Here is a 23,469-nt window from a genome sequence, read left to right as displayed (position 1 = left end):
ATACGTACATATATACATACATACCATATGCACACCTTTTTTAGAATATACCTTTATTATTTCCCGTAAACCCTACCACCCCTCCCCCAATTGGAGTAAACTAATAAACAATAACACTTAGGCTTCTACCTTCAGTTTATACATCTTATACACATTTTACAGACACTATCTACTTTACCATAGTTATATTTAGTTTGTTTTTAGTCCTTTTAGGACCTCTATTTCTAATGTCAGTTTGGAAATCATTCAGTTTGATTTCTATTTGTAACTGTGCTATATCACAACATTTCTGAACATATATACATTTTCACAGACCCCGTATGTTTTACATTGGTTATCTTGTTATTAGTCCCACCCTTCAGCTCCATTCAACCCCTCCCATCTATCTCTTAACACCATTCATTTTCAATTTCTATTTGTCATATATTTTTCAAATGTGCTGTGATGCTTCACAAAAGTACTGAACCTTTCTATTCTCATAGCTTCTACAGATTGTAAATTAAAGATGAATATTTTTGCTAAAATAATTATTATATTATTGATTGATTGATTATGACTTTTCAAATCACCCAGTATTGCTGTCTGCAGCTTTAATTCTAGACTAATGTTGCAATTCTTCAGCCACTCCTGGACCTGTGACTGAAAACGAGCTACATATGGACAGTACCAAAATAAATGATCGAATGACTGCCCCCTCGCAGCAAAATCTGCAGAGCTGGGAAGATTGTATCCCCCATTTATATAACATTCTATTGGTTGCAAGAATTTTGTATAATAATTTAAATTGAAAAATTCCAAGTTTTGAATCCGGTGTTGTTTTGCGTGTCAATTCATAAACCATGTGCCATGGAATCGGTACATCGCAAATCTCTTCTCAACCATTTTGCAATTTATATTTCACAGCTGTCAATTTTTTGGTCCTTAAATAAAATTGGTATATGTTTTTACTTATCACAATTTTCTTTAACCATTTACGGTCTTTAATGCCAGGCCGACAGACAAGTTCCTTACTTTTTCCCCCTTCTACTTGCCTCTTCCATTTTTGTGGTAATGCTGCAATTAGTTGGTTGTAATTTTGGGTAGAGCAGACATTTCCATGTGTCTGTGTTAGCTGCATGTGTGACATAACTCCACCAGTCCTATTTATGATATAATTTACAAAAATTATACCTTTTTTTTATATTGAAAAATGTGTTTTTTATCAATTAGTATATTTGAGTTTAACCACAATATTTGTTGTATCATTTGTTCTGTCTTTTCAGGTGGATTAAATTGAAATTGGAACTAACTTTCTAAGGCTTGTTTAATTAAAAAATAACCATATTTTGGAGATTATTTCATTTTCAAATAACCGAAAGTGAGCAGTGGTTATCTGACTAAAGGGAAAAAGGCCATTCTTGAACATGGGTTGAGATATTCTTACTAATTTACGAGAGAACCATTTTGGATTTAAGTATAACTTAAGATGTCCTATTTGTGCAGGAGGTGTAATTGTTTGTCGTAAACAAGGTTGAATAGTTAAAGGGGGCTGTTGGCATTTTATCATATACCTGTATCACACATGTCATCAATGCAACATCTTTCTCCAACACACAACATACATTCTTATCATTGGACAATACATCTATCTCCAGGGTCCAGACAGTGATGAATACTCTGTAAAGTATCCATCATATAATGAATACAGGGCTTACACCAGAATCAGGGCCCAGATAACCAAAGCTGACATACAATCAATTCCAATAGGACAATAGGTTCCACTACATAAAACTTCAACAAGCCCACTCCTATGCCCCAAATGTCTTCTCTTGCACGTCAAAACGTCTTGAACTGAAGAGTGATACAGTGCCATCTATTGGATACTCAACAACTTCAAAAGAAAACACTGGAAGGTAAGCATTAGGTATGACGGAAGTGATGCCCTTTGGAAGCATCACACTGACAAGGGAAAAATTATTAGTCAACAAGGACAGTTATTCCACCGCCTATAAAAACCTTGGGATATCAGACAGAGCATAGTTTGGTGCAGAATTTATGACATGTAACTTAACAACAAATGATTTACAGTACATCAAACAAGGATCCAAGGATTCACAAAAAGCTCGTTTGAGTTGAAAGGATTCCCCACCAAGTTCCAAGAAGCACTAAGCCAACTGTTCAAACCTGAGATCTCTGTAATGAACAGGAACCAGACAGGAATACAATGCAGAATGAACAACGTGCTGCCAGAACATTTAACAACCACAGCATATAAGTGTCAATTAACTTCACATTATTTCAAATGACTGACAGGGCTCATACAAACAATCTAAGGACAGGGAAACAGCTACATGAACTACATGTGTTGTTTTCGCTGCACAGTCTCGTGTCATCCGTGTGTTGCATAAAACAAACAGCATTCAAAGCAACAAAGACTATCCTTCACTGTAGAGAGGCTTGAGATGATGACAATTTGAATGAAGCTCTTTGTAGGCAGTGACAAAGAGAAATTGAGAATCGCTGTGGCCACCATTACCGAATGAAAGGACACTGATCCTAATGTTTTAACTGTCACTATGGAGACCAAACAATTCAACCTCTAACTGGATAATAATCTAAACTGTGTCCAGCTGCTGATTACAATACTGGATAAATAAGCCAGGGTTGTGTTCATTCGGAATAGTCACCAAAAGGAAGAAAAACTGACTGAAACCACCTAGGCTTGTCCACTAAGAAACATTCATTATCAATTGCACAACTTTACGATGTGCCCTAATGAATACGACCCAAACATTCCCACAAGGCAGACCTTGAGATCACAGATTTTGACAGGAATACATATCCTATAGGTCATTCATTTATAATAACTCAGACCTAGGACACTTTGGCATAGACATGTCAATAAATGAACAAGCTAGTACAATAAAAATAAATACTTAAACTTTTTGCAATGTGCTCTAATGTAACAAATACTCTTCTTTAATTACAGTGATAGACTTGAACTAGTTGTAGTTGACCTACATAGTCTTTGTTAGCATGGATACAGTCTTTGTTAGAATGGATACAGTCTTTGTAAGAATGGATACAGTCTTTGTAAGAATGGATAGGGTACCATTGTTTGTACATGCATTTAGTAAAGCTGTTGCTGCACCGAACATAACAGAAACAGGCTAAGAGGTTCTACTTTACAATTCAACTGCTGTGCTTCCCTCCTCGGTACCACTGTTATCCAGCCACAGAGGCATCTGACAGGTGATAAAAACTCTTGACAGGCCTAGAGAGGATCATTGACAGAGGTGTCAGATTAACCCAATTTAAACTGCTTGGTAGTCCAAAGGGCATGCTACCAATTCAATTCAAGGGGCTTTATTGGCATGGGAAACATATGTTAACATTTCCAAAGCAAGTGAAGTAGATAATAAACAAAAGAAAAAGAAACAATGAAAAAATGGACAGTAAACATTACACTTACAGAAGTTCCAAAAGAATAAATACATTTCAAATGTCATATTATGTATATATAACGATATAACGATATAATGTAACGATGTGTAAATGGTTAAAGTACGTAAGGGAAAATACATAAACATACAGTAAATATGGGTTGTATTTACAATGGTGTTTGTTCTTCACTGGTTGACCTTTTCTTGTGGAAACAGGTCACAAATCTTGCTGCTGTGATGGCACACTGTGGTATTTCACCCAATAGATATGGGAGTTTATCAAAATCGAGTTTGTTTTCTAATTCTTTGTGAATCTGTGTAATCTGAGGGAAATATGTGTCTCTAATATGGTCATACCTTTGGCAGGAGGTTAGGAAGCGCAGCTCAGTTTCCACCTCATTTTGTGGGCAGTGTGCGCATAGCCTGTCTTCTCTACACCAGCCTTTCTCAATAGCAAGGCTATGCTCACTGAGTCTGTACATAGTCAAAGCATTCCTGAAGTTTAGGTCAGTCACCGTGGTCAGGTATTCTGCCACTGTGTACTCTCTGTTTAGGGTCAAATATTCTAGTATGCTCTGTTTTTTTTGTAAATTCTTTACAATGTGTCAAGTAATTGCCTTTTTGTTTTCTCATGATTTTGTTGGGTCTAATTGTGTTGCTGTCCTGGGGCTCTGTGGGGTCTGTTCATCTCTCTGTGTGTGATTGCTTTGTTAGGGAAGGTTTGGGAATTGCTTTCTTTTAGGTGGTTGCCGAATTTAACGTCTCTTTTCTGGATTTTGATCATTAGCGGGTATCGGCCCAATTCTGCTCTGCATGCATTATTTGGTGTTTTACGTTGTACATGGAGGAGATTTTTGCAGAATTCTGCATGCAGTCTCATTTGGTGTTTGTCCCATTTTGTGAATTATTGATTGGTGATCAGACCCCAGACCTCACAATCATATAGGGCAATGGGATCTGTAATTGATTCAAGTACTTTTAGCCAGATCCTAATTGGTATGTCAAATTTTATGTTCCTTTTGATGGCATAGAAGGCCCTTCTTGCCTCATCTCTCAGATTGTTCACAGCTTTGTGGAAGTTACCTGTGGAGCTGATGTTTAGGCCAAGGTATGTATAGTTTGTGTGCTCTTGGGCAACAGTGTCTAGATGGAATTTGTATTTGTGGTCCTGGCGACTGGACCACAAATACATTATTTTGGTCTTACTGAGATTTACTGCCAGGGCCCAGGCCTAGAATCTGTGCAGAAGATCTAGGTGCTGCTGTAGGCCCTACTTGGTTGGTGACAGAAGCACCAGATCATCAGCAAAGAGTAGACATTTGACTTCAGATTGTAGTATGGTGAGGCAGGGTGCTGCAGAAGGTTCTAGTGTCCTTGCCAATTCATTGATATTTCTGTGCCTGGAAATGCAATTGCTCAGCCTCTGACCGCAAGGCACTACAGAGGGTAGTGCGTACGGCACAGTACATCACTGGGGCAAAGCTGCCTGCCATCCAGGACCTCTATACCAGGCGGTGTCAGAGGAAGGCCCTGAAAATTGTCAAAGACCCCAGCCACCCCAGTCATAGACTGTTCTCTCTACTACAGCATTGCAAGCGGTACCAGTGCCAAGTCTAGGACAAAAAGGCTTCTCAACAGTTTTTACCCCCAAGCCATATGACTCCTGAACAGGTAATCAAATGGCTACCCGGACTATTTGCATTGTGTGCCCCCCCCACCCCTCTTTTTACGCTGCTGCTACTCTCTGTTTATCATATATGCACGGTCACTTTAACTATACATTCATGTACATACTACCTCAATTGGGCCGACCAACCAGTGCTCCCGCACATTGGCTAACCAGGCTATCTGCATTGTGTCCCATCCAGCACCCGCCAACCCCTCTTTTACGCTACTGCTACTCTCTGTTCATCATATATGCATAGTCACTTTAACCATATCTACATGTACATACTACCTCAATCAGCCTGACTAACCGGTGTCTGTATGTAGCCTTGCTACTTTTATAGCCTTGCTACTGTTTATAGCCTCGTATATAGCCACACTACTGTTATTTTTCACTGTCTTTTTACTGTTGTTTTTATTTCTTTGCTTACCTATTGTTCACCAAACACCTTTCTTGCAATATTGGCTAGAGCCTGTAAGTAAGCATTTCACTGTAAGGTCTACTCTACACCTGTTGTATTTGGCGCACGTGACAAATACACTTTGATTTGATATATGTTGAAGAGGGTGGGGTTTAAGCCTTTTTTTTGGATTGTTTGTCAATTGGGGTGTGCACGGTGAATATGTGGTCTGTCGTACGATAATTTGGTAAAAAGCCAAGTTGACATTTGCTCAGAACGTTGTTTTCACTGTGTAAATGTACAAGTCTGCTGTTAATGATAATGCAGAGGATTTTTCCCAAGGTTGCTGTTGACACATATCCCACGGTAGTTAATTGGGGTCAAATTTGTCTCCACTTTGTGGATTGGGGTGATCAGTCATTGGTTCCAAATACTGGGGAAGATGCCAGAGCTAAGATTTATGTTAAAACTTTTTTAGGATTGGGGGTCCCTTGCGGGATGGTTGAGCTAACGTAGGATAATGCGATTAGCATGAGGTTGTAAGTAACAAGAACATTTCCCAGGATATAGACATATCTGATATTGTCAGAAAGCTAAAATTCTTGTTATTCTAACAGCACTGTCTAACTTACAGTAGCTATTACAGTGAAAGAATACCATGCTATTGTTTGAGGAGAGTGCACATTTTGGCAGTCATGATACAACATTTTGAACAGAAATACAATGGTTCATTGGATCTGTCTAAAAAGTTGCACATACACTGCTGCCATCTAGTGACCAAAATCTACATTGCACCTGGACTGGAATAATACATTATGGCCTTTCTCTTGCATTTCAAAGTTGGTAAAACAAGTTTTTTTTTCTTTGTATGATCTTTTACCAGATCTAAGGTGTTATAATCTCCTACATTCCTTTCACATTTACACAAACTGCAAAGTGTTTCCTTTCAAATGGTACCAAGAATATGCATATCCTTGCTTCAGGGCCTGAGCTACAGGCAGGTAGATTTGGGTATGTCATTTTAGGTGAAAATGGAAAAAAAGGGTCTGATCCTTAAGAGGGTTTATGTGCAGCCAATTGGAATTTGTTGACTGTAGATTTTATCATTTCATTGAGGATACCATCAACACCACGGGCATTTTTGGGTTGGAGGGTTTATATTTTGTTCTATAGTTCATTCAAGGTAATTGGATAATCCGGTGGGTTCTGGTAGTCTTTAATAGTTTAAGACTTGTATTTGAACATGTACAGTTGAAGTCGGAAGTTTACATACACCTTAGCCAAATACATGTAAACTCAGTTTTTCACAATTCCTGACATTTAATTCTAGTAAAAATTCCCAGTCTTATGTCAGTTAGGATCACCACTTTATTTTAAGAATGTGAAATGTCAGAATAATAGTAGAGAGAATGATTTATTTCAGCTTTTATTTCTTTCATCACATTCCCAGTGGGTCAGAAGTTCACATGCACTCAATTAGTATTCGGTAGCATTGCCTTTAAATTGTTTAACTTAGGTCGAACATTTGGGTAGCCTTCCACAAGCTTCCCACAATAAGTTGGGTGAATTTTGGCCCATTCCTCCTGACAGAGCTGGTGTAACTGAGTCAGGTTTGTGGGCCTCGCACATGCTTTTTCAGTTCTGCCCACAGAAAATTATCTATGGGATTGAGGTCAGGGCTTTGTGATGGCCACTCCAATACTTTGACTTTGTTGTCCTTAAGCCATTTTACCACAACTTTGGAAGTATGCTTGGGGTCATTATCCATTTGGAAGACCCATTTGTGACCAAGCTTTAACTTCCTGACTGATGTCTTGAGATGTTGCTTCAATATATCCACATAATTTTCCTCCTCATGATGCCATCTATTTTGTGAAGTGCACCACTTCCTCCTGCAGCAAATCACCCCCACAACATGATGCTGCCACCCCCGTGCTTCAAGGTTGGGATGGTGTTCTTCGGCTTGCAAGCCTCCCCCTTTTTCCTCCAAACAAAACGATGGTCACTATGGCCAAAGAGTTCCATTTCTTTTTCATCAGACCAGAGAACATTTCTCCAAAAAGTACGATCTTTGTCACCATGTGCAGTTGCAAACCATAGTCTGGCTTTTTTATGGCGGTTTTGGAGCAGTGGCTTCCTCCTTGCTGAGCGGCCTTTCAGGTTATGTCAGTATAGGACTCGTTTTACTGTGGATATAAATACTTTTGTACCTGTTTCCTCCAGCATCTTCACAAGGTCCTTTGCTATTATTCTGGGATTGATTAGCATTTTTCTCACCAAAGTAAGTACATTTCTAGGAGACAGAATGCGTCTCCTTCCTAAGCGGTATGAGGACTGGGTGGGCCCATGGGGTTTATACTTGCGTACTATTGTTTGTACAGATGAACGTGGTACCTTCAAGCGTGTGGAAATTGCTCCAAAGGATGAACCACACTATGTAGGTCTACAATTTCTTTCTGAGGTCTTAGCTGATTTTTAAAAAAATCCCATGATGTCAAGCAAAGAGGCACTGATTGGGAAGGTAGACCTTGAAATACATCCACAGGTACACCTCCAATTGACTCAAATGATGTCAATTAGCCTATCAGAAGCTTCTAAAGCCATGACATTATTTTCTGGAATTTTCCAAGCTGTTTAAGGTAACAGTCACCTTAGTGTATGCAAACATATGACCCACTGGAATTGTGATACAGTGAATTATAAGTGAAATAATCTGTCTGTAAACAATTGTTGGAAAAATGACTTGTGACATGCACAAAGTAGATGTCCTAACCGACTATAGTTTGTTAACAAGAAATGTGTGAAGTGGTTGAAAAACTAGTTCTAATGACTTCAACCTAAGTGTATGTAAACTTCCGACTTCAACTGTATATGTTTTTGATGTTTGTTCTTTGATATAGAGCCAAAAAGATTGGAGAAGTGGTTTACCCATACATCTCCATTTTGGATAGATAATTATTTGTGTTGTTGTTTGTTTCGTGTTTTGCCATTTCCCCAGAAGTGGTTAGAGTCTGTGGATTCTTCAATTACATTGAGCTGATTTCTGACGTGCTGTTCCTTCTTTTTCCGTAGTGTATTTCTGCATTGTTTTAGTGATTCACTAAAGTGAAGGCGTAGACTCAGGTTATCTTGGTCTCTATGTTTTTGTTTGGACAGGTTTCTCAATTTCTTTCTTAGGTTTTTGTATTCTTCATCAAACCATTTGTCATTGTTGTTCATTTTCGTCAGTTTTCTGTTTGAACTTTTTTGATTTGATAGCGAAGCTGAGAGGGGAAAAACAGTTTAGTTTTTCTGCTGCCAAGTTAACACCTTCACTGTTACAGTGAAACGTTTTGTCCAGGAAGTTGTCTAAAAGGGATTGAATTTGTTGTTACCTAATTGTTTTTTGGTAGGTTTCCACACTACAGTCCTTCCATCTATAGCATTTCTTAATGTTACTCAGTTCCTTTGGCTGTGATGCCTCATGACTGAGTATTGCTCTGTTCAAATAGACTGTGATTTTGCTACAATCTGATAGGGGTGTCAGTGGGCTGACTGTGAACGCTCTGAGAGACTCTGGGTTGAGGTCAGTGATAAAGTAGTCTACAGTACTACTGCCAAGAGATGAACTATAGGTGTACCTACCATAGGTGTTCCCTTGAAGCCTACCATTGATTAGATACTTACCCAGCGTGCAACAGAGCTGCAGGAGTTGTGATCTGTTTTTGTTGGTTATGTTGTTATGTTGTCATAGTTGTGCTTTGGGGGGCATATGGGGGAGGGAATGCTGTCACCTACAGGCATGTGTTTGTCCCCCTGTGTGCTGAGGGTGTCAGGTTCTTCCATCCAACTAACACATTAGGTCTAAGAGGAGAAGTATTACAACTCTAATGTAAGTCTGATGACAAAAAATGATAATCCAGTGACACTTGCAACTTCAGTAGTTGACTCAAAGTGTCAAAATTAAGGTAGCACACTAAATCAGTTGCCAAAGCAACTAGTTACTGTACCTGCTCTCCTCTGTAGATGACATACTCTGACAGTGCCAGTCCGTTGACACTGGGCCTCCCCGTGACAGAGTGGTGTCCTGGAGGGGAGTGGGCCAACTTTATGGCACTGAAAAGCAGGTGCCTGGAGACATATAGAAGCCATAGAGCCCATCACAGACAATCAGACATCATGTGACACCAGGAATGAACCGCCATCCTATCCACTTGATACATTTGAGAAATGATTTCTTAATGAAAGTCTCATTGGTTCATTATGTTGACAAGCCACGGCTTGATCTAGTTGAACTGTGGTGACTACGACCTGAGCTGTGATATTGTTCACTGTAGTAGAGAAATATCAAAAGGACTGGACGGCTGGTTTACCTTCGGCACACGTAGCAGGACCCGTCTTTGTGCAGAGGGCAGCCTGTGCCTTCTCCTATTCCGTAGACGTACTGGTTCACTCTTCCACGAGTTCTCCGTAAGGTAGATTGCCTGCTCCAAACATGCCCTCCTATGTAAGTGTGCCCTTCATCGAAACCCTTGTGGATGATGGCTTTTACAAACGGTAAACCTGTTTGGCCAAGAGTGGATGAGTCATCCAATGAATGCTGGAATGAGCACTACTGTAAATTGGATTTCTGAGGGTTCAAAACACAAAATAAAAGGGGAAGCACAAGAGAAAAGATCAACCTTGAACACAAGAACACAATATGACATGTGGGGGCTTTTGAAGTGTCATGGGTTGATGGTTGCTCAGTGGAACGTGGGCTGTGCTATTGGCTGTGTTATTCTCTTACCGTGGAACACCATCCGTTCATTGGAATGAACAAGATCCTCCTTCGATGGTTGACCTTTCTGGATCTGCAGTTCAAGAGGGGGAAATGGTGAATGAACAAGAATCTACTCTCTAAAAGAGAATGCATTCCAATGGTGGTCAATAATGTTGTAATAACTTGAACCAAATTGAAAGTACGGTTGAGAATCGGCTTCCATTATCTGGTCGGAATTGGTTTAAAGCTGACAGGATAACTACTAAACAGATGGTCCTAGGAGAGCAGATAGCTCAGGGAAGGCAGTGCATGTTGTTGGCCTGGTTGTCCAGACTGCTGCTGGACAGGGGCGTCCAGCTGGTTGAGAGGCTGGGGGGGAACCAACAGGGGCCGGCATAATGATGACGTTGGGTTTATAGCAACCGTGCAGGGCTGAAGGTGGCCTAGCCGATGTCAACAAGGCACAAACATCGTCTGCCTGGAGAAAGTTGACTCCAGGAAGAGTAGCTGCTGCTTTCACAACAGTTAATGGGGATCGTAATAAAATAGCAAATACAAAAGTTGAAAAAAAGAAAAGAGAAATGAAGCAAAAAATGGTGTATTTGTCACTTATCGACCAAGAGGAGAAATTAAGAATGACACAAAATAATGAAGACAATCACAGTACAACCGTACAGAGGAACACGAATAGACTGCATTAGCGATTGATGCCAACGCCTCAACGACCCATGAGTATGAATAAGGCTACATGCCTCTATATGAGCTAACCCATGACATGCATACAGTCCATTCAAGTCATTGATCAATGTGTGATGAAATTGAGAGCACATTCTAGGAATGTATTTGCCAGGCACAGAGACGGGTCCTCTCGTCTTTTCAGAAAGAGGGCATGATTAGGGTTGCAAAGCTGCCTTTAATTTAACAAAGTTACCGGATTCTTTAGTAATTTTGGTAATTAACAGAACATCTATGGCAATCTATTGTAACTTTAGAAATGTATACTTTGAATAACTTTTGTTTAATTCATATAGCATATAGAATTCATTTTTGTATATCTGCATCCATATTGCAGGTGAGTGTGGTGGCTATCTGTGAGGGTGACAGACAACGTAACCCAGGAGTGTCAAACATACAGCCAGCTGGACTGATCTGGTCCGCGAAGCGGGGGAAGAAACAAACCCAATAACCTTTAAAATAGCAAGCGTGTGAGGATGGTTACCTTGACGAGGTCCAGTAGTGACTAGCCTTCCTGGTTGTGGAGGGCGAGGTCGGCCCCATTTGCCAATAGCAGGGCACACAGCTGGGTTCGTCCCTTTCTGTGTCACCTCGTGCAGTGGGGTGAACGCCCACTTATCTGTGGCGTTCACGCATACGTCGTACTTGATGAGCAAAGCAGACACATCTATGTGCTACAAATGTGAACACATTGGACATTGGACTCTTTCTTCCTCTTGTTCTTTATGTCAACTTGTATCTCGGACTGGGATATACAGTTGGTCTTGTACTGGGCCTCTACAAGTCAATTCACTCTTTCTGTTTTTCTCTCTGGTTTGAGATCGAAACCCAACCAACAGGCTGAGGAAACAAAGGGAAGAAAAAGAGGGAAAACATCTCTTGGGACAGAAAGGGTAACTGTAACATTCGTTCATCGACCTCTCTCAACTGCCTTGCTTTCTCCGAGTGCAGCACTGATCTGTATTGCAATCCTACTTTGCACTCTCTACCACAGTGAACTGAATGTAATGCATGACATTGTCCAGACGAAACCCCTTTATTTGACAGAGTTAGAGCGGGCACCAGGCAGCGGGGGAGGACAGCGGTGTGATGAGCTCATTTCTCAAGGGTCTTTGGAGAGGACCCACACTGATCAAAGCAATCTAGTAACCGTTTGTGTCCGACAGTCTTTTGTGTTTGAGAGAGACATGAGTGCTAATCATTTGGCCAATACACATACTTCACCCCTCGCCTCATCACTGAAACCAATTCACAATTACATTCTTTTTAAAAGGAGACAGGGATTTTTCTGCCATTGAAATGAGGGTTTTGAGTTGATTTTTACACGGACAGTGCACATGAATCGACTAATCTTCAGCCGTAGTCCCTGGGCAGGTAATTAAAAACGATTACAATAACAATACAGGCAAACAATAAGCAGTGAGCACATCAAATCAAATCAAAGTGTGTCACGTGCGCCGAATACGACAGGTGTAGACCTTACAGTGAAATTCTTACTTACAGGCTCTAACCAATAGTGTGAAAAAAGGTGTGTGTGTGTGTGTGTGTGTGTGTGTGTGTGTGTGTGTGTGTGTGGGGGTGGGTTTGTAAAGAAATAAAGCAACAGTAAAAAGACATTTGAAAATAACAGTAGCAAGGCTATATACAGACACTGGTTAGTCAGGCTTATTGAGGTAGTATGTTCATGTGGGTATGGTTAAAGTGACTATGCATATATGATGAACAGAGAGTAGCGGTAGTGTAAAAAGAGGGGTTTGGCGGGTGGTGTGACACAATGCAGATAGCCCGGTTAGCCAATGTGCGGGAGCACTGGTTGGTCGGGTCAATTGAGGTAGTATGTACATGAATGTATACTTAAAGTGACCGTGCATATAAGATAAATAGAGAGTAGCAACGGCGTAAAAGATGGGTTGGGGGGAGGGGCACACAATTCAAATAGTACGGGGAATTTGGTTACCTGTTGGTTACCTGTTCAGGAGTCTTATGGCTTGGGGGTAAAAACTGTTGAGAAGCCTTTTTGTCCTAGACTTGGCAATCCGGTACCGCTTGCCATGCGGTAGTAGAGAGAACAGTCTATGACTGGGGTGGCTGGGGTCTTTGACAATTTTTAGGGCCTTCCTCTGACACCGCCTGGTGTAGAGGTCCTGGATGGCAGGCAGCTTTGCCCCAGTGATGTACTGTGCCGTACGCACTACCCTCTGTAGTGCCTTGCAGCCGGAGGCCAAACAATTGCCGTACAGTGATGCAACCGGTCAGGATGCTCTCGATGTTGCAGCTGTAGAACCTTTTGAGGATTTCAGGACCCATGCCAATTATTTTTAGTTTCCCAAGGGGAAATAGGCTTTGTCGTGCCCTCTTCACGACTGTCTTGGTGTGTTTGGACCATTCTAGTTTGTTGTTGATGTGGACACCAAGGAATTTGAAGCTCTCAACCTGCTTCACTACAGCCCCGTCGATGAGAATGGGGAAGTGCTCGGTGCTCCTTTTCCTGTAGTCCACAATCATCTCCTTAGTCTTGGCTACGTTGAGGGATAGGTTGTTATTCTGGCAACACAACGCCAGGTCTCTGACCTCCTCCCTATAGGCTGTCTCATCGTTGTCGGTGATCAGGCCTACCACTGTTGTGTCGTCAGCAAACTTAATGATGGTGTTGGAGTCGTGTCTGGCCAAGCAGTCGTGGGTGAACAGGGAGTACAGGAGGGGACTGAGCACGCACCCCTGGGGACACCAGTGTTGAGGATCAGCGTGGCAGATGTGTTGCTACCTACCCTCACCACCTGGGGGGCGGCCCATCAGGAAGTCCAGGATCCAGTTGCAGAGGGAGGTGTTTAGTCCCAGGTTCCTTAGCTTAGTGATGAGCTTCAAGGGCACTATGGTGTTGAACGCTGAGCTGTAGTCAATGAATAGCATTCTCACGTAGGTGTTCCTTTTGTCCAGGTGGGAAAGGGCAGTGTGGAGAGCAATAGAGATTGCATCATCTGTGGATCTGTTTGGGCGGTTTGCAAATTGGAGTGGGTCTAGGGTTTCTGGGATAATGGTGTTGATGTGAGCCATTACCAGCCTTTCAAAGCACTTCATGGCTATGGACGTGAGTGCTACGGGTCTGTAGTAATTTAGGCAGGTTGCCTTTGTGTTCTTGGGCACAGGGACTATGGTGGTCTGCTTGATGCATGTTGGTATTACAGACTCAATCAGGGACATGTTGAAAATGTCAGTGAAGACACTTGCCAGTTGGTCAGCACATGCCCGGAGCACACATCCTGGTAATCTGTCTGGCCCGCAGCCTTGTGTATGTTGACCTGTTTAAAGGTCTTACTCACGTCGGCTATGGAGAGCGTGATCACACAGTCGTCTGGAACAGCTGATGCTCTCATGCATACCTCAGTGTTGCTTGCCTCGAAGCGAGCATAGAAGTGATTTAGCTCGTCTGGTATGCTCGTGTCACTGGGCAGCTCGCGGCTGTGCTTCCCTTTGTAGTCTATAATAGTTTGCAAGCCCTGCCACATCCGACGAGCGTCGGAGCGGGTGTAGTATGATTCAATCTTAGCCCTGTATTGACGCTTTGCCTGTTTGATGGTTTGTCGCAGGGCATAGAGACATTTCTTGTAAGCTTCTGGGTTAGAGTCCCGCACCTTGAAAGCGTCAGCTCTACCCTTTAGCTCAGTGCGAATGTTGCCTGTAATCCATGGCTTCTGGTTGGGGTATGTACGTACAGTCACTGTGGGGACGACGTCCTCAATGCACTTATTGATAAAGCTAGTGACTGATGTGGTGTATTTCTCAATGTCATCGGAAGAATCCTGGAACATGTTCCAGTTTGTGATAGCAAAACAGTCCTGTAGTTTAGTATCTGCTTCATCTGACCATTTTTTATAGACCGAGTCACTGGTGCTTCCTGCTTTAATTTTTGCTTGTAAAAAACCCCAGAAAAGAACAGAACAACATAGGGGCGCCAGGGTAGCCTAGTGGTTAGAGCGTTGGACTAGTAACCGGAAGGTTGCAAGTTCAAACCCTCGAGCTGACAAGGTACAAATCTGTCATTCTGCCCCTGTTCCTAGGCTGTCATTGAAAATAAGAATTTCTTCTTAACTGACTTGCCTAGTTAAATAAAGGAAAAATAAAACATGTAGCATGCAGACAGAGCAAAAGCAACAAAACAAAATGCATAGAAGCAACATTGCTTCAACACCTCACAAGCTACAGACAACATGGAAAGTGGCAATACACAGCTTGTTATTATGTTCACAAGCCTTTAGTCTTCATGTTTTTTGTGAAGGTGGTGCAGTTGTGTGTCTGATGGCAGTGTGTTCCAGACATGGGAAGCTCTCACAGAGAAAGCAGATGGACTAAATATGCTTTTCCTTAAGGGAACTATACGGTCACCTCTCATGGCAGACTTTGTGGATCTGCTACCAACGGTTTGGATTTTCTGTTTAACACAAATACTAAGTGGAGGGGGGAGTCAGGCCATTTAGGATCTTGAATACAAGACATTGTATTGCACAAGATTTTCCCAACTCAGAAGTTCATGCTTTCGGAGGATGTAACAGTGATGATGGCTATTGGGCTTTCTATCAAGCACTTTGAGAGCCTATTGGTAGACAGACTGAATAGGTTTTAATACTGTACAGCAAGCTTGGGCCCAACTAGTCAAGCAGTATGTTAACTTAAGTGGGGGAGTATCATAGAATTGAATTACAGTTTTTCTACCTCTGTAGTCAAACAATTTCGGTGTGAATCGGAAATGAGCTCGATTGAACTTGGTGATTTTAGTTACCTTTTTCACCTGTTTTTTAAAAGAAGGATTGGAATCAATTATGATGCCATGGTACTTATCACCTGGAGCTTCTCCCCTGACATAGACATCTGGTTCAACAGCATCAGTTGTCCTCTTTGTGAACAACATGCAGACTGTTCTTCTCCCCTGACACAAAGACATCTGGCTCAGTAGCATCAGTTGCCCTCTTGTGAAGAACATGCAGACTTTTTTTCACATTGAGATGCAAACATGAGTCACTGAGACACTTTGTAACCTGGACCATTACAGTAGTGAGTTCTTGTGCAGCATGTTGTTTGCTCTTTGCATGCACATATATCACTGTATCATCTGCATACATTTGAACTTCAGACCCAGTACAGACAGAAGGCAGATCATTAATGTACAGGCTGAACAGGAGGGACCCCAGTATTGACTCTTGGGACACGTCCACATCATAGCTGAGAGTGGGCGAGAGCTCGTTGCTCACTCTGACACACTGGGTTCTGCCTTCAAGGTATGATTTCAATAATCTCAAGGCACCCTGGGGAAGAGTTGAACTTTTGTGATGAGAACCTTATGGTTAACAGTATCAAAAGCTTTCCTTAGGTCTAGAAATATAGCCCTAACCACACCCCATTTGTCCATCTTGGACTGCACATTTTCCAGAAGAAAGCAGTTGGTTGTTTCTGTGGAGTGTTTTGCTCTGAAGCCAAACTGCATGGAGTGTAATGTGAAGGGGCTGTTGTTGAGGTGGGCAATCAGTTGCTCTGCTATACACTTTTCAGCAACCTTCGACACCACATGTAGTATACTAATGGCCCTGTAGTTACTCACGTCAGCAGAGTCACCTGATTTAAAGATGGCCGTTATTATGGCCGACTTCCAGACTCTTGGAAGCACCCCCTGACCAATAGATGTGTTGGTGACCTTAGTAATGGGGCTAAAGAGTGAGTCTTTGTAGTTTTAAGAAAGGCAAAGTCCAGGCCAAACACATCTTCGGCTTTCGAGTTCTGTAGTGAGAAAATCACTTTGTTCACCTCTGACTCAGAAACCTCCTGTCATGACGTTGCCCTTTTTGGGTACAGCAAGCCCCATCCCCCTCTCCCTGTCTCCTACACTTAGGCTTTTGTGGTCAGAGAGATGTCGTAAATTCCGGGAGGAGATTATCTCCTCTTGGCCACAGTATATAGAGAGAGTTTTCATAGAAGAGAACCAAGGAATTTCTTCCACCTCACAGAACTTGAGGTCCGAACAACATTTATGTTCCGGAGAAGGTATAAAAGATATTTGAAGAATCCAGCTACGAACTGGTCCATTTGGTACAATTTTGTGAAACTCAGGGGAGACAATACGGCCACATTACTATAACGCTGTTTATATAATAGCCTCAGATATGAGGTTTACATCTAATTGTTGTATAAGATGAATGAGTGAGGATGATACTGTTTGTAAAATTGTGTAATGGGATTTTGGACTGTTTAATGAAGGAAACTCCAATTCCATTTTGAGTTTAACTAAATCAGAGGACCGCCCATGAGCACAGTTAGGACCTGGCGTCATGAGACAGCCTTTTTTCTGCTCTCCCGAATAAAACCCCCACCTTGAGAATTTCTCAACAGACCATGTTTCCCTCAATTATGAGAGGACAAAGGTTGCAGACCAGCTTACCTCGATAACGAGAGGGCCAAGGTTTAAGTAGATGGCTGAATCTTTTAACCATACCACGTGGTTAAACTCTTAGACTATCGATACCGACAGAATAAGAACAAGTCTTTGATATTAATTACTAGTCTGCAGCTAGGAAGCGAAGACCGACACCCGCCGAAACATCTATTCTATAACGACATGAATGAATGTCACTCTGAACCATCCATTCTAAGAGAGAGAGAGAGAGGACGGACAGACTCTCCAACAGAAACAAACTTTTCAACAGAGACCCCGACGACACACTGAGCGTAAATATATATATTGATTGCAATTGTTCCCGAATGAGTGAGCGTTCATGTGCAAAGGATTAGCATTTCAATTGTTATAATTATCAACTGTGTGTTGTCTTATCTCAGTTGACCAACACTTCCCTTTTGTACACCAAGCCGCGATGCCGGTTTATCCCACTAGGGAAACTCCGTTATCATTTTCTTGTAACTATCTACTGCTTGTTTATGCATTTCTGTGAATTACTTAGTTAGTAAATAAATTATTTAAGACAATTGATGTATGGATGTGTCACATTCTGACCTTTATTTCCTTTGTTTTGTCTTTATTTAGTATGGTCAGGGCGTGAGTTGGGGTGGGTTTTGTGGTATCCAATTGTTTTTAGTAGTTACTATCTTGTCTCATTGCTACAACTCCCATACGGGCTCGGGAGAGACAAAGGTTGAAAGTCATGATTCCTCCGATACACAACCCAACCAAGCCGCACTGCTTCTTAACACAGCGCGCATCCAACCTGGAAGCCAGCCGCACCAATGTGTCGGAGGAAACACCGTGCACCTGGCAACCTTGGTTAGCGCGCACTGTGCCCGGCCCGCCAAGAGGAAGAGGAGATCTGCCGTTACAGAAACACCCACCAACCAAGGACCAAGCAGCGTGGTAAAGGACAGCAGCAGCAGCGGCAAAGTACACAGGACTCCTGGACATAGGAGGAGATTCTGGACTGCAAAGGACCCTGGACTCAGCCAGGGGAATATCGCCGTCCCAAAGCAGAGCTGGAGGCAGCGAAAGCAGAGAGGCGCTGGTATGAGGAGGCAGCACGGCAGCGCGGCTGGAAGCCCAAGAGGCAGCCCCAAAAATGTCTCGGGGGGTGGCAGAGGAGAGTGTGGTGAAGCCAGGTAGGCGACCTGCACCAACTTCCCGTGCTTACCGGAGAGTGAGAGGGACCGGGCAGGCACCGTGTTGTGCGGTGGAACGCACAGTTTTCCCAGTGCATGTGCATAGCCCGGTGCGGTACATTCCAGCTCCTCGTATCGGCCGGGCTAGAGTGGGCATCGAGCCAGGTGCCATGAAGCCGGCTCTACGCATCTGGTCTCCAGTGCATCTCCTTGGGCCGGCATACATGGCACCAGCCTTACGCATGGTGTCCCCGGTTCGCCAGCACAGCCCAGTGCGGACTATTCCCCCTCGCCGCACTGGCCTGTCTACCGGGAGCATTCAACCAGGTAAGGTTGGGCAGGCTCGGTGCTCAAGAGCTCCAGTGAGCCGCCAGTCAGCCAGGAGCCTCCAGAGCCGTCAGTCAGCCAGGAGCCGCCAGTCAGCCTATTTTACTAGGCAAGTCAGTTAAGAACAAATTCTTATTTTCAATGACGGCCTAGGAACAGTGCCTGTTCAGGGGCAGAACGACAGATTTGTACCTTGTCAGCTCGGGGATTCGAACTTGCAACCTTTCGGTTACTAGTCCAACGCTCTAACCACTAGGCTACCCTGCCGCCCCCTCGAAATGCAAATTACAAAGAATCTTTGAATAAAACTAAATGTCTTCATTTAATGATAGTAAAGACACGACACTCCCTTAGGTTGAGTGTCATTCACTAGCACTGAGCCCAAGACACCAGTGGAGGGTTTCTGTGTCAGTACCTTGACAGAGTCAACAAAGTAGGAATTGAAGACATTTGCTATTTCGACTGCATCCTGTGTTAGACTGTCATTCACATTGATTTCTAGTCTTTTTGCTGTGCTAATATGGTCTTTCCCTGTCAACTTTTTTAGATTCTGCCAGATCAATTAGAATTCTTCCTTTGCTTCACCAATTATGTTGATAAAGTTTGCCTTGGCCTGTCTGATTTATTTCTCAACATGGTAAACCTACGTCTGTCATGCTCTAATTTCAACTTCAGGGTTGTTTTTAGAGCATGATCTCATTATTTCATCAGTTTCCAGATTGCTCCATTTAGTCAAGGAAGATTATTATTTTGGCCAGGTTTGGATATGATTTTCTTTAGGACGCCATTTGTTGTAATCTGGATTGTGGATAGAAAAACCTGACTATCAGCTTCCACATCTGTATAGGACAAGAGATCATTCCAGTTCATTACCTTAATTGCGTTTTCAAAATAATTGAATTCACTCTTAGGTATTCTGAGCTGATCAAGCTTTCTAACAGTGGAGTGGTTAAACCTGTTCATGGAAAGCTTTCTGGCTATAAGTGTAAGATTATGATCAGACAGCCCAATAACCATAATGAAGGATTTAGTGATTCTCTCTGGTTTATTACCGAACACCAGATCCATCTGTGTTTCTTGGGTCACCTAGTCCAAACAGTAATGAAATCATGTTTTAGGGGGGACGTTTCAGTGTAAACTTAAACTATTAAAATCAAATATAAAGTATGTAGAAAAGATAATGGACCTATAACTTTTTTGGACCTTGAACTTTTAAAATAATATAATCTTTGAGAACTAACAATAACCTAAATAAAAGCTAGGCGATCAGGGAGAATAGAAAATTACAAAAACAATGAATTTAGCACTATTGATTTTGTTATGTTTGAGCAAAGGAACACTGAACCATGTGTGAGACCACCAGCTGTTCCGGATGACTGTATGATCACGCTCTTTAAACAGGTTAACATAAGAACTTTAAACAGGTTAACATTCACAAGGCCGCAGGGTCAGATGGATTACCAGGACTCAGAGCATGTGCACTTGCCAGCTGGCAAGCTTCTACACTGACATTTTCAACCTCTCCTGACCCAGTCTGTAGTACCTACACTCTTAGGAAAAAAAGTGGCCATCTAGAACCAAAAAATACTTTTTGTCTGTCACCTCAGGAGAACCCTTTGAAGAACCCCTTTTCAGTTCGATATAGAAACCTCAGTGGAAAGGGTTCTACCTGGAACCAAAAAGGATTCTCCTAGGAGGAGAGCCGCACAAACCTTTTTTATAAGAGTGTACAAGTTTCAGACAGACCACCTTAGTCCCTGTGCCCAAGAACGGCAAGGTAACCTGTCTAAATGACTATCGCCCCATAGCACTCACATCTGAAATGCTTTGAAAGGCTGGTCATGGCTCACATCAACACCATCATCTCAGACTCCCTGGACCCACTCCAATTCACATACTGCCACAACAAATCCACAGATGATGCAATCTCTATTGCACTACACACTGCCCTTCCCCACTTGGACAAAAGGAACACCTACCTGAGAATACTGTTCATTGACTACAGCTCAGCATTCAATACTATGGTGCCTTCCAAGCTCATCACTTAGCTAAGGACTCTGGGACTGAACACCTTCCTCTGCAACTGCATCCTGGACTTCCTGGCGGGATGCCCTCAGGTGGGGAGTGTAGGCAACAACACATCCACCATGCTGACCCTCAACATGGGGGCCCTCAGGGGTGCGTGCTTAGTCTTCTCCTGTACTCGCTGTTCACCCACGACTGCGTGGCCGCGCACGACTCTGACACCATCATTAAGTTTGCCGACGACACAATGGTGGTAGGCCTGCTCATCGACAATGATGACACAGCCTAGGTCAGGGACCTAGCTGTGTGATGCCAGGACAACAACCTTTCCCTCAAAATCAGCAAGACAAAGGAGCTGATTGTGGACTACAGAAAATGGAGGTGCCGAGAACGCCCCCATTCACATCGACGGAGCTGTAGTGGAGCGGGTCGAGAGCTTCATGTCCAATCTATCATGGTCCAAACACACCAACACAGTCGTGAAGAGGGCACCACAACACCTCATCCCCTCAGGAGGCTGTAAAGATTTGGCACGGAACCTCAGAACCTCAAAAAGTTCTACAGCTGCACTTTTGAGAACATCTTGACTGGCTGCATCACCGCTTGGTATGACAACTGCTTGGCATCCAACCGCAAGGCGCTACAGATGGTAGTGGGGACGGCGCAGTGCATCACAGAGCTCCCTGCCATCCAGGACCTCTATACCAGACGGTAGCAGTGTAGGTATAGGTCACAGGAGGTTGGTGGCATCTTATTTGGGGAGGATGGGCCTGTGGTAATGGCTGGAGTGGATCAAGTGGAATGGTATCAAATACACCAAACACACGGTGTCCATGTGTTTGATGCCATGCCATTTGCTCCTTTCCAGACATTATTATGAGCCGTCCTCCCCTCACCAGCCTCCGTTGTATAAGTACATATCTACCTCGTACCCTTGCACATCGACTCGGTACTGGTACCCCTGGTATATGGCCAAGTTATCGTTACTCATTGTGTGTCTATCCACGCCTGTTGTTTACTAAGCATGTGACAAATAACATTTTGTTTTATTTGATTTGAATCCTAGAGCAAACACACAAGTTGGCTTGATCTTTATGCTATTGATAACATGATAACACCTGAACTTACCCTTGCCTCGTGTTTCACCAGCACCTCGATTATGTCGTCGTGGGATTTTTCAGAAGCCAGGTGCAAGGAAGCTTTGACAAAACACATCACGAACGAGTTTAAGTTGTTGTGATACTACTTCTATGGGTTTCACAATGGAACCAAAAGGAACCTTTAGTTCAGAGTCTTATCGGTGCATTCAGACTCACCCAGTTATATATGTCATATCAACAATGGTAAGTGTAAAGTGACTGATAATTGCTTGTGGGATAAGGGTCACTGACTGACACACTTTGCAGTATTCACGACTCTTTAGTCTTCTCATTCCAATCGGCCCCTTTTCTCAGCAGTTAGTCACACACTTGGCAGTGCTGTTAAAAGCACATTTTAGATCTTAAAACTTTGCTTAGTTGAAAGTACAGAGTAACCCAGAGAAATCTATATAATACAAGTGCTTCAATACATTGACTATATCATTTTTATGTTTAATTTATTTAACCAGGCAAGTCAGTTAAGAACAAATTTGTACTTACAATGACAGGCCTAGGAACAGTGGGTTAACTGCCTTGTTCAGGGGCAGAACGATAGATTTTTACCTTGTCAGCTCTGGGAATCAATCCAGCAACCTTTCGGTTGGTTACCAGTCCAACGCTCTAACCACTAGGCTACATGCCACCCCATAATAAGCAGAAACAGTATCTGTAGTATGTTGGTAACTCAGTGGTGAGGTTTCTTACCAGAGCGATTTCATGGTTAAGGGGATTATTGAAGGTGATGGTCTCCAGTGACAGGTGCTTCTTTAGGTGGGCCAGGTCAGCTTCACGTACTGCCTGGAGCAAAGCACGATGTCTGAACTAATCTTGTAACAGACACAAGAGGTCAGATAAGAGAGCGTTTCAACAATTACATAGGGAGAACAGGGCTGCTCATCTGACAGTTCCCGCTGCCTAAAATCATTTGGACTCAATTAGTTTCAAGTATTGTAGGTGACCTCCAAGCAAGACAAATACGGTTCAAAAAGAATAGGAACAATAATTAAAAAATAAACATGGCTTATGGGTCAGGTGTTCTTTGAGCTGCTAGTGGGGATTGGTCCAGAAACCAATGGGTTGGGCCAGAGCCAGAACACACGTGGGTAAAGCAGTGGTTTTGAAAATGTGTCTTTGGATTTGATACTTTAATTGGTTAGAGACTGATACACTCGTTTTAGGTCAAATGTTTTGGGCAAAAATATATTTTAACATCCAGTCGGCCGGAATGTTTTTTACATAATTTTTGTGCATTTGGAATTTTCGAGATGTGATGAAAAATGTATAGTCTGTTCATGAACAGTTTAGAAGAGCACGTGACTTACCTTCCGACCGTCACTGGCATGACAGTTCACATGAATTACATGGTGTTAGCAGGGCCATCAGCTTGTCTTCATTCCCACTCCTATGAAAGCACCACGTGTATT

At 42.7% G+C, this 23,469-nt stretch overlaps 1 protein-coding gene across 4 annotated transcripts; it reads right to left on the bottom strand.

Moving 5' to 3' along the window:
• Positions 1-2,822: 2,822 nt before the first annotated feature.
• On the bottom strand, positions 2,823-22,891 carry LOC115106372 (poly [ADP-ribose] polymerase tankyrase-2-like). 4 transcript variants are annotated; one of them, XM_029629037.2, is made up of 6 exons: positions 22,751-22,891; positions 22,035-22,105; positions 10,257-10,320; positions 9,841-10,030; positions 9,478-9,598; positions 2,823-3,253 (listed from the first exon to the last, which is right to left on the bottom strand). In XM_029629037.2, exons 3-6 carry the CDS (start codon positions 10,267-10,269, stop codon positions 3,110-3,112), a joined length of 468 nt encoding a protein of 155 aa, XP_029484897.1. In that variant the 5' UTR covers positions 10,270-10,320; positions 22,035-22,105; positions 22,751-22,891; the 3' UTR covers positions 2,823-3,109. The 4 variants fall into 4 exon arrangements, 3 of the variants coding, with proteins under 3 accessions (XP_029484897.1, XP_029484898.1, XP_029484896.1); XR_010460669.1 differs by lacking the exon at positions 22,751-22,891 and having other exon boundaries at positions 2,823-9,331; positions 9,841-10,097; positions 22,035-22,212; XM_029629038.2 differs by lacking the exon at positions 22,751-22,891 and having other exon boundaries at positions 2,823-9,331; positions 22,035-22,212.
• Positions 22,892-23,469: the final 578 nt, after the last annotated feature.

This window comes from Oncorhynchus nerka, linkage group LG23 (genome assembly GCF_034236695.1).
Source record: "Oncorhynchus nerka isolate Pitt River linkage group LG23, Oner_Uvic_2.0, whole genome shotgun sequence".
Lineage (NCBI taxonomy): Eukaryota > Metazoa > Chordata > Actinopteri > Salmoniformes > Salmonidae > Oncorhynchus > Oncorhynchus nerka.
Note: the sequence above shows the minus strand (reverse complement) of the source record. Positions and strands in the feature narration are given on the sequence as shown.

Coding starts and splice junctions, on each gene's coding strand:
- LOC115106372 (XM_029629036.2), bottom strand. CDS start 22,121: ATGTGTTTTGTCAAAGCTTCCTTGCACCTGGCTTCTGAAAAATCCCAC. Junction 10,321..22,034: donor TGGTGAAACACGAGGCAAGG/GTAAGTTCAGGT, acceptor CTTGAACTGCAG/ATCCAGAAAGGTCAACCATC. Junction 3,254..9,477: donor TCATCTACAGAGGAGAGCAG/GTACAGTAACTA, acceptor GATCCTCTCTAG/GCCTGTCAAGAGTTTTTATC.